This window comes from Passer domesticus, chromosome 9 (assembly GCF_036417665.1).
Source record: "Passer domesticus isolate bPasDom1 chromosome 9, bPasDom1.hap1, whole genome shotgun sequence".
In the NCBI taxonomy this organism is placed as follows: domain Eukaryota; kingdom Metazoa; phylum Chordata; class Aves; order Passeriformes; family Passeridae; genus Passer; species Passer domesticus.
The window spans coordinates 31,316,787-31,328,536 of record NC_087482.1 but is presented as its reverse complement, the minus strand read 5'-3'; the positions used below and the strand labels follow the sequence as shown (position 1 = coordinate 31,328,536).

General features: G+C 39.3%; 1 protein-coding gene across 1 annotated transcript in view; it reads right to left on the bottom strand.

Annotated features, from left to right (window-relative positions):
* Window positions 1-48: 48 nt before the first annotated feature.
* The window catches only part of STIMATE (STIM activating enhancer), a 34,606-nt gene continuing 22,904 nt past the window's right edge, over window positions 49-11,750 (bottom strand). Inside the window, exons 5-8 of the mRNA XM_064432398.1 lie at window positions 6,755-6,867; window positions 5,781-5,858; window positions 4,884-5,033; window positions 49-4,026 (exon numbers count right to left, since the gene is read on the bottom strand). Coding sequence (XP_064288468.1) covers window positions 3,910-4,026; window positions 4,884-5,033; window positions 5,781-5,858; window positions 6,755-6,867 — 458 coding nt within the window. The 3' untranslated portion in view covers window positions 49-3,909. The remainder of the gene's footprint in view (window positions 4,027-4,883; window positions 5,034-5,780; window positions 5,859-6,754; window positions 6,868-11,750) is intronic.

Sequence of the window (11,750 nt, the reverse complement as noted above, 5' to 3'; positions counted from 1 at the left end):
GACACTGAAACACAGGCACTTTGAAACAGAACAAGTATAAAACAAGTGTACAAATCTGTAATAAGTCAGACTTTATTGTAAACCATTATAATGTAATTACATCAGATACCCTTAAAAGTTTCAGGTAACACCACTGATTAAACAAAATGGTCCAAACAGAGGGCAGCAGAATACAGCTGTTGGTTTTGCTCACATTTGCTATACTCTGAATTTACTTACAAACAAACCCCACATTCAGTTTGAGACGGATACCCACACAAGACAAAAACACCTACAAAAGAGTCCCTTTTTTAAAGATACTGCAGTTTTACTTTGTAAAACCATAGTAGTCATTTTCAGTAATTGAACTGGAAACTTCATCTAAAAAAGTTTGCACGCCTATGCTGTAGATGTACTCTGACTTGGTGTGGCTGAATTTATTAGCTTTCACTACTGGTTTCTCCTGTAAAAAGCACAGCAAAGTTGCAAACACGGGTTAGTCAAGCACAGTGGCAGAGATTCCTTGTGATGCTCAGCTCTGAGCAGAGCAGGAGAGCCCAGGCCCCCCTCCCCAGGCTCGGCAGGGATCGGAGCAGACACCTGCCCGAGGGGATCACTTTGCATTGCTCTAATTTGCAACTCAGTTTCTGAGTTTTCCCTGAAGAAAAGCTATAGTACATTTTAGTTAGCAACATTAACAGACAGCATTCACCTATTTAAAGTAAGACAAGGGGACCTGAACATATTGAAGCCAGAACTTGGAAACCACACACCAGACAACACCAGTGTTTTAAGTTTAGGCAGATGTGTCACAGGTCAGATACTAGGAACAGTTAATGCATTTAGGTTGACCACTCGTGGTAAACTCCATCTCCACCAGTATTTTTGTCCCTTCTCTAAGTTATAATCCCTTTCTCTTACTCTGGCATTCACTACATAGCTTATTTTCATTAAACAGAATCCTATTTTCTAAGCACAGCCTGAATTAACCCTTTGCTACGAGTTGTCCTGAAGTACATTTGCCAGGCAGAAGTCTGAGTGACAACTGGAGGATAATGCAAACATGATGTTGCAGTATCACACTCGATCAACTCTTCATGAAAAGTCCATTTCAGCCTCTACTGCCAATACATTTCAGCAAGTGGTAAGACACAGTGAAGCACTAAACACACACTCCCTGCTCCCACATACAAGTTTGTCAGACAAAGGGACTTGTCCTATGCATAACTACTGCAAGAATTCCAATTTTTACCTTACAGAGAGGATAACTGCCAGTTTTACATTTTCCATCTTTTTCACAATGATAACAAAGAATGTATAGAAAAAACAGCCAGATTTTGTCATTTAGCTAAAATTCTGAATAGAATTATTGTCTCAGTAGAGAAAGTAATTTTTTTCCCCTCTGAAGGCTGCTCCTCCTGCTACTACTGTGGTATTTAAAATACTTCTGTGTCTTTGGGTCACAGTGCTTTACTACATCATCTTGCTAGGCATATCTAGATCTCACATCAAGTGACATTTAAGCACTTAAGACATGAAAAATTAGGCATTCAGAACCTTTGCTATAACCACCTTCAAGAAACTGCTCCGTAGTGCTTTATACTGTTTTGTACTTGGTCAATAAGCTTGAGGTCTGCTCAAAACAAATATTTTTACATGATTAAGGCCATAACTTTATACTGACACTTCACAGACTAAACATGAGACTAGAATCATTTTGATAATTGAAGTAACTGGAGGAGGGAAAAGGAAGATAAGATGCAAGCTCGCACAGTCAAATTTGTGTGTGCTGCTCAGTTATCTCAGCCATGGCTCCGCACTGGGACAGAGCACACGTTCAGTAGCTTTAGTTCACTATCTGAAACAGCTCAAATCCTATGCTAAAAAAAATAAATGCTGACAATTGTGACAAGAGCCAGTCCTAGCTCTTAAATCCTTTTGGAAAAGTGAGCTGTAGGAGACTGTTCTGTTGATGAATTCCTTGAAGTACTGTGCTTTTGGAGATCTGCGCCCACCCAGTGGTCAATAGTCAAGAGAAGATGCAAGTCATACAATCAATAAAAAACCCCAAACCCCCCAAACCAGAGGCAACACTGATTAGTGACATTTCCCCATCCCCACCCCCATGTCAAAAGAACTCAGGTAAGCTTCCACTGTCATTAGTCTCTAGATTTAGTCTAAAGGAAACACTAGTACTGTAACTTATTGCAGTTCTTACGTTTCAGTGCACAGTAACAGAGGTCAGTGGCTCAACTAAAACCTCGGGTTTGGTAAATGTCCCTTTGAGCTGGCTGGACACCCTGAGGTGTCTGAGCATCGTGTCCCCTTGGCAGCCACCAGGAAAAGGGATGCTGGAATAGTGAAAGTAAGCACGGGAGCGCACAGTTCAGTATTTACTAAGGCCCAGTTAAGTGGTCTGGATAATAAATCACATTAAGACCTAGTAAATCTATAAAAAAATGTAAAAAATCTTAAAAAGTTCTGAGCAGTTTTCCAATGAAACTGGTTTAAGGCTTGGAATTTTTCTGGTGTCCAGATACTACAACAGACCTGCATTCAAGGTCTGTTGCCACCTCTTTGACACATTGCCTTGTCCTGCACAAGGTTTAGCTAAGCAAGGAAAGCTGTCAGAAACAATCATTTAGAAAATATGCAAAGCAAAAGGATATAACTGAAAACGTGTCTGCTAGGTTTCAGATCACCACGTGCTCTCAGTTATCAGAAGAGACACTGAAAATCCCAGAAACGCTGTGGTAACAACTGCACTGTACCCCTTGGGGTTGTTCTTTTACTATTGAAGCATAATGAGACTTTATGGATATTAAATAGGAGAAATTTTGTTGTTGTTGCTGTTAAGCACATTAAGCAGAAGATTGCTTTTCCAAGAAAAAACAAGGGACAGAATTGTATTTGCAATATTGTAGCACAACTGCTATAATCAGATCACAGTCCTGTACTGCAGGCCCTATAATAGGAAAAGTATCAGAAATGTTCCATCTCTTTTGGGTCATTTGAGAGGTATGCACAAGAGACTTGCAGAAACAGAAATAATTAGAGTATCCATAGATACTCATCTCACAAATAACTTATCACAATGGATTTTTGTTATACACTAAAGTGCACCTTTGTCAAATATGCAAACACCACCTCCTACTGAAAAAGGTATTTTCAAATGATGTGGTCAAGAGCACACATAGGACTGCATTTTTTAGAGATATTTGGTGACTTCAGCAGTGACAGAGAGCTTTTCCCTTTGCAATCCCTTTGTCTTAAATCAGGAGACAAGGATAAATAAGATTTTCACTACAAATCTTTTGACCTGTTCTGCACAAAAAAGGGAACTGTACCCATTTCTCTGGTAAAGAGAATCTTTAAATACAACTGTATGAAAATATAACTTAAATATAAAATAGTCAGATAGATTTGAGAAGACTTGGAAAAAAATCTTTGTTCCACCTATTAGTTCCATAGGTACCCGGTAGCAAGTAAACATTTGTACTTAAAAAAATAATGTTAAGTTACAGCTTGTAACCATAAACTATTCTGCTCTAGGAATTATGCTGCAAAAGCCAGTTTTAGTAATAAAACACACTCCTTTAACTTAGTCAACTCTGATGCCTTTTTGAGAACTCCATACACTGTCCCATCAGTAACTGAAAGTGAAAGATTCTGTGTCTGTTCTCTCTGATCTCCCACACGAATCCTTAGTGACTCGTCCATTTTCCACACACATGAGGAGACATTCTTGCATAATTGGTCAGTGTGTTTGTAGTGCAACTGAACTGAAAGTCTTCCAACTGCTTTGCCTTCTGTTGGTAGACCTTGTTTCTATGTCAGTTTGTATGAAAAGGGAGATGCAATTGCAACATTAAACCCCACTGACAGAAGTTTTTGCCACGAAACCTGCAAGTCCACAGGCCAAGGAATGTGTCATACAGGCAGGCCAAAGCGATGCTTCTTCTTCTTGATGGGCTTTAAGTTGGTCAGCCTGCGCAGATCCTCCTCGGCGTCCGACTCCTCCATCTCATCATCTGCTGAAATAAGGATCTGAAAACAAATTACAGCTTCTCAGCACATGCAGCAGTCACACTCCTTCTACTTTTAAATTTTACTTTTTTTTATGCTTGCAAAGCACCTTATTATTTGCTCAAGAAAGAGCTTACAGAACACAATTAGGATTTACTGGCAGACTATCAAACATCATTGCAGATACTATCAGAAAACTCCAGTAAATTTTTCAGAAGGATGGATTCATATTATTCTCACTACAGCCACTGACTCTGAACCCAAAGAGCAATGCCAGAACAGTGGAGGCAGCTTGAGAGAATATTTAAGGTCTTGATCCACACTGGTAACAAGGCAGTCACATCACCTGGCAAACCCCATATAAACAGCACCGTTTATCTCACAGAAAAGTTACATTAACTTACTAAAGCTAAACTGACTCACTTTCAAAGAAACCACCCATCTTTCAGCTGAACTAAAAACTGCTCACTTAATGTAATTTAGAATAACGTGATGCTACGGCAGCTGTGTAAATAATTCTCAAAAATCAGGTCAGCTGCCTCCACCAGCTCCCTCTCACTTTAAGCTATTAACCTCTCTTTGAGTTAGAATTGTCTATTAGTTTTGTATTCCCTGTGAGGTTTTTTTTTAAAAGCATTTGCAGCAGAGCCCACCCATGGTATTTACATATAATATTGTGTCTTTCTGCCCATCTGCAAGGAAATTAACTGCCAGAGGGGTACAACAATGACTTTTTCCTTAACTGGTTTTCAACTGCCAATGCCAGGAGCTACTGCTCAGCCCATCAAACCTAAGTTGACAGTGCTACAATGAAATCAGTACCAGGAGGGATGAACTGGACTGGTATTACATTAATTGCAATAATTAACTCTACATACTTCTGACTCTGACTCCTCATGTGATGCTGCTCTCCTGTATCGAACTTTACTTCCGTTTCTTGAATCTTGTCCTGCTTCTTTTTCTTCAAGTTTAGCTTTTGTCTTCCCTTTCTTCATAAGGAAATTATCTACTACCCAGAACATTAACGCCTGTTAAAAAGAAGGGGAAAGCAACAGTTCAGCTTTCTTCTGAGTAGAAGAAAGGTCCAAATAGAGACCAAATGAATTTGACAATAATTCTGAATTGGCCAAAAGCTAAATCTGGTGTAGGCACAGTGTCACATATCTTATTACACCTTTCAGCAATGCTCTAGATCCCAGCTACTTTATCCCTTTGTGGAAGAGAAGAAAATCAGAACAGTATTGACTATTCACAGTGATTGTGTATTAACTCTTTATGTAGCAATGCTCTACCAGCAGTTATTACATGCAAGGACACCCACTGTGTCTGGCTCTAATCCCTAAATCCCTGATTGCTGCAAGAGTGTACTTTGGGAAGGATGACTGCACACTTGCCCTTTTCCTGCGCTCCACCACAGGCCAGCTGCTATTAGCTATGGTCACACACAGGATACTTCACAGGATGTCTGTCCTTAGGCCAACTGCTTCCTGAAGCAAATTTCACTGTAATTTTATAATCTCTGTGTCAGTCAATCTACTGAAGTCATCAGGCCAAAGGGGTCTATGAGCCATTTCTGCCCCTCTCCTGAACCTGGTTCTTTAGCTCCATAGGGATTTCAGCTTTGTAAAATCTACATATCCAGACAATTTACACATTCTTTAGCAGCCCTTAAATTAAGCACCAAGGTGCAGGGTGTTTTAAGGAGTAATGTTAATTAATGAACACATGGCAGAAGGCTATCCAAGTAAACACCTCATGAAGTGAGCGGTACTAACGTTAACAAAGAAGGGAACTATCAGCATGACGATTGCCAGCTCCAGCTGGGGGTTCTCTATGGGGTTCAATAAAGCCACCTGTGAAAAGAAAAGCACTGAGTTCAGCTCATGGCAGTACATGCACACAACTGGCTTAGGCAGGGCAATGTTCATGTACAAGCTAATGAGACAGAAATAACGCAGGTGAACCAAAAAAGGGCAGCTTTGAGAAAAGCAAAGTATTTAGGACAGCCTATAAATTACCACAGATAAGTAAGTGGGGCTGACAAGAAACTTATCTCTGTCATTTTTGTTTACTGAAGTCTGAGGAGCTGCCTTAGAATCATCTTGAACATTTTAGAGCTGCTCCCAAGGAACATGTTGTAGATCCATCTTTAGGAAATTTAAACAGAGCAGTTTTACAAAATACACAGTAAGGAGAAGAGAGTTCCTGAAGTAGTCCAGGGCATGCAATAGAGCTAACTGGTTTTAATGGGCAGTACCAGCACCACTTTCAATATCTGGCTACACAGAGTCCATCAAAATAAAGATTAATGCAGTCAGCATCAGTAGATTCACTAAGGCACCACAAATTTCTAAAAGTCTACAGTTAAAACATACCAACAAGGTCAGGCAAAGAAAATTCTTCAAAATACTACAAGAATACAAAATAGCTGTAGGCAAGAATTAGAGTTGAGAAAAGAAAGAACCACATAGTAGTTTCAAGGGTACTTTAGACAGGGAGATAGAATTGAATTTTGGATATTTCAGTTTAAAAAAAACCCTCCAAATACAATATGATATTCCTGTCAATGGATAAAAGTCTCATTAGCAATATCCCAATTAAACTAAAAGAACACAACACTACTACAGATTTAATTGGCAATGAGTGTAGACAATCATGATCCTTGAGCCAAACCAATAAGCACTACTGGGAGTCTTTACAGCTTCCACCTAAAATTCACTTGTCTGTAAAATGCTGTAGAAACACCAACCTCTTTCCACTGAGGTATAAGCAGCACTATGATGATGATGGTTTTCTCAAATGTCATAATCATGATGTACAGAGCACACTGGCCCACCCAAGCACTGCACTGCAGGGGGTCACCTGCAAGAAAGAAGAAAGGTTCAATATATGCATAGGTTTGATTTATTTCATAGTAAACATCTTTAAAAAGCAGTATTGGAAGAGGCAGCAGGGCAGCTAAATCCTTCAGAAGTATCTTCTCCAATTCCTTCAGTGCTGCTCCTTCCCCTCTCTCTGCCTCACCCCAACTTTCAAAAAGTATCAGAAACTGATACCAGAACTTTGTCCCATTCAGCAGTACCTGTGATGTGCTCACACTGTTTCAAATAATCTGATGAAAGCAAGACAGATAAACTTTCATTGTGTTTCTCCTCATATTGTTATTTTTGATCCTCTATCATGACATATTAAGTGTCATAAAGGGGAAAATTTGAGGGAAACATGGCTGGGGAAAACACATTTCCCTTCAGTCTAAGTAGAACTTAGATTTCCACCATTGTCTCTAGGCTACCTTAAAGATGTTTTTCATCTCTACAAAGGTAGTTACCATAAGTAACCAATTGAAGAAACAGGCACAAGAGTTGCTATGAAAAATTCAACTGAATAGAAAATTAGGATAATATTTTAGTTCCAGTGTGAAAGGGTTTGAAATTCTGCTGCACCTCAAGGGCAGAATGAGAACCTGAGAGCATGAAGTATCTGCCAGGACAGAAATAAGACCACAGATACTTGAACAGGAAAACTTACGCACACAATTAGACTCTTTGAAAAAGGGCAGAGAAAGAAAAAGAAGACAAAAAAGGGGAAAAAAGAGGATTGGTAAGCCTAACAAGCTTTGCAGGTGAGTTTGAAGCTGCACTTCAGCAGAAAACAAAAGCAAGCTCTGGGGGAGGGTGACAGATTTTTCGTCTTTGCAGCAGCCTCTGCAATCTCGTCAAAGGCAGCTCCAAACTCTCAGCCTGGGGATGAATAATGGGCAATGGAAAATCAGATGCCTTTATGTGTTGGTAATGCATAAAGGACAGTGGCTGCTTCCTTTTCTGGAACACTCCTGAAAGGCTTTCAGGATTAATACTTGCTAATAGTCTGAGACTTAGGGTTTGCTGCTGAAATGCTACACAGAGAAACTGATAAATCAGCCTGGAGTCCAAAACAACAAATACTTCCTAAGCAAGTTTTACTGGATGAGTTTGTGATCAACACTCAACAGTCTGAGAGGAAAGCAATTAAAATGCTTGAGTTTTACAGTTACATACTGCAGCTACAGCTTCTCTTGTAAAAACCCAAAGAGTTAGAATTTTGAAAGGGAAAACATCAGTAAGTCCAAGTCAAGCAACTGTGATTCTTCTGAAGACACAAGGCCTGAATTAGGTTTGAGAATTACATTTTAGCAATTCATTTCTATACTTCACATTTTTATTAGCATTATCTATTTTTTCTCACTAATTAATGAATATTAAAAATAATTTAGCTTTAGCTACAGCCTTTCTACTGAAATGAATAGTTTATTCTAATCTCTTTTCCAATGTTTATATAATTCCTAAGAGCAGAGACAGTGAAAACAATTTTGCATCTTTTGCAACTGTCAGGAGATTTTGTACATGCAAATACTGTGAAACTCCATATTAGAAGTGTTGTGCACTCTCACCAATGAATGTTTTGTTCCACAATGTTTTTGTGGGGAGTGGTGTTGGTTTCTTTGAGGTTTTATTTTGGTACATGACTGAAATTAGAAGTTGTGTATATTAAATTCTACTTGAAGATTTTTGTGTGTCCTACTGCACCTACAAAATTATCTCTCAGCTATAATTACAAGTGGGGACAACAGGGATGCTGCCTACTTTGAATTTAGCAAGTCTTTTGACAGTGTCCCAGTAGTATCCTTGAAAAAAGGTGGAAGATACAGACTGGGTGGGTAAGATACAATTCTGATATGAAGGAAAAAAAGCTTTCACAGTGAGAGTGGTTAAAATCTACTGGAGTTAGTTGTTTAGATAAAGGGATTCTTAAATCCTAAACCATGGAGAAATTAAAAACTGACTGGACCATGCCCTCAACAACCCACTTCAGCTTTGAAGTTAATCCTGCTTTGAGCAAGAGGCTGGAATATATGGAGTTCCTTTCTAACCAATTTTTCTATGGTTTTAAAAGCCACGAAATTCAAGTTAATAACATCACCACACCCAGAAGGTGCTCCAAAGAGCACCTTCAGACATTTGTACATTCAGAGATTCTGTACACAAACCCACATTAGAACTTTAATGTTAATGTTAAGCTCTAATTTAATTTCTAAAGTCCCTTACAGTCATCTCTTGAATTCCAATTTTATACTTGTTATGTACAGAATAATCCAGCAAATTACTGGAAATCCTGCTAGTGCAAGAAAAGAAAATAAAAAATGAAACTGAAAAATTTTGAATCCTCTGCAGTGACAACTGTAGCAGCATTTTTGGAAAATGCTGGGCAATGCCAAATTAGTCTATACTTGTATCTGCCACTGCCATCAGATGCTTTGTAGAATTATGTTTAGAAGCAGTTCTTGAACCCAATACCTGTTATTCCTCTACCCTGTAACTTCTGTTTTTCAGATCCTGAAATTTTTTTCTTAAGAAGATGCCAACTCACAGAACTACTCCAAAATAAAATTTAAATAGTTTTGAAGGCAGTGCTATCTACCCCACTTGGCTACAAGTAAGTTGCTCTGCAAGGGGAAAATGAAGAGCTGGAGGAAAAAGATACATCAAATACAATTTCTGAGCTCTGCCATGGAGAGGCAAAGCCAAGGAAAGAGGCCCCAGCACAATTCAGTTGCCAGTGGAGTTTATAATCACCAGGAGGGATTTATCACCTGTCTTCTACTTGCAGCAACAAAAGTAGCTCAAGACAAGAAGGGAAGGAGAACACAGGGAACATTTTTTTCAGTACAGATCATGACTCCTTTTCTCCTCTGTACACACTCAAATATATTAACTGATCCTGCATTTCTATTAAAATCCAGCTGCTGAAGCAATTAATCTGAAAATATAAAACCATAGATATGAAGACAAATCCAATAAAATTAAGAATTCTGATGTAAAAAAGCCCTTGAGGGAATGTCATGGCCCTTTGTTCATAAATCAGACTGCAGTGCTGTTTTGCTGTACAAACAGCCACCATTTATAAATGCTGATATTTTGGTATCCATTCCTTCCTTGAGGCATTTATGCTTAAAAACTGTCCTCCATATAAAGAAGAGGCTTTTAAAACCAGCAGGACACTGCTATTTTTGTGACAGCTTCAAGTAATGAATCACCAGGGATCAAGTAATAGAGCTAAGAAGGGAAATGAGCTCACAGTGAGAACTAACTTGAGACAAATGATTATTTAGGCTCTAGAAACACAAACATCACTCAGTCACAAGAAGAGACTTGTCTGGGGGTGGAAGGAGGGCTCCTGTTTGTTTTCCCACATTTACAAACAAACTGAAATCACACTGATCTCCAAGCTGAGGACTTGACTCTACTACTCCAGATAAAAAGCTCCAAGACTCTGATATTCTTCAGTGAACCGTGGGGTGGAGAAGAGAGGAGATGTGTTGAGAAGGCTTCAGGGTGACCTTACTGCAGCATTTCAGCACCTGAGGGGGTTCCAAGAGAGCTGGAGAGGGACTGTGGAAAAGGCTGTGGAGCAAGAGGACAACGGGGAATGGCTGCCCAGTGCCAGAGGGCAGATGGGATATGGGGAAGGAATTGCTCTCTGGGAGGGTGCTGAGGCCCTGGCACAGGGTGCCCAGAGAAGCTGTGGCTGCCCTGGGTCCCTGGCAGTGTCCCAGGCCAGGCTGGATGGGGCTTGGAGCAGCCTGGGATAGTGGAAGGTGTCCCTGCACATGGCGGGGGTGGAACAAGATGGGCTTTGAGTTCTCTTCCAAACCAAACCACTCTGTGATTCTATGCTGCACATTCTATATTAACTTCAAAATCCCAAGTTCTAAACACACTTGCAACCCCACAGAACTGCATTTTAGTCCCCGCTTTTACACTACTTTATTTTTAAAAAATCCTATGAAAAATAACAGTGTCCTTTGGGTCAAACTGAAAAATGTTCAATAAACTGGTGATAGGAGAGTTTTCACTTCAGGAACACCAGGGACACTTAAAAGAAGATGACAGCAAATGATCCAATGCAACTCGTTCTTTTAGATGGGATTTCTTCCAGAGGGCCTAACCTTACTGCACCTGCTTAGTTTTAGCCAAAATGAATAACTTTCCATCTGCTCTCTAATTCTCTTTATACCAGAAGCCTCTCCCACATGATTAATGGAAATGCACATCTGCAATATGCTTTAAAACAGTCCTGACAACAGCTTGATTAAAAACCTAACACATTAAGGGCAGGACAGCACTTTAATAAAGATGCAGAAAAGAAAGTTAGTGACTAATAAAATGATCTGACACTAGAGAGAACAATTAACAAAAGAGGGTTTATGTAACTTCATACATCACTTAAACACACACACACAGAATACTCAGTAAACAGGTTCAGGTGTTTCAGATCTCCTAATTCAAAGTGACAATACTGGAGCAGCCACAGATCACCTCCAAAGCACCACACAAGTTCATCTGCTGATTTTTAAGAACTTAATTACTGCAATCAGAAATGTCTCATTACTAAAAAAAACCCAGGTTCATAGTGAAAGTCAGTAAGAAACAGAGAAATTTCAGGGGAATGAATATACTCCTCACATCTCCCCATCTTACTGCTTACTGTTGAAAGAACATTAAAATGGGAAAGAACAACAGATTACACACAAAAAATTCAAAATGTTATTAGGAAGAAATAAAATCTAATATCTGACATGATTACAAATACCTACCTATAACTGTAATAGGTACACTTTTTTTTCTCTCAGAGGAAACTCAAGTTTTATATGGGCTGAAAGCTGCTCAAATGTCTTTAAATGGCTTCAAGCCAACCCAACAATCAGA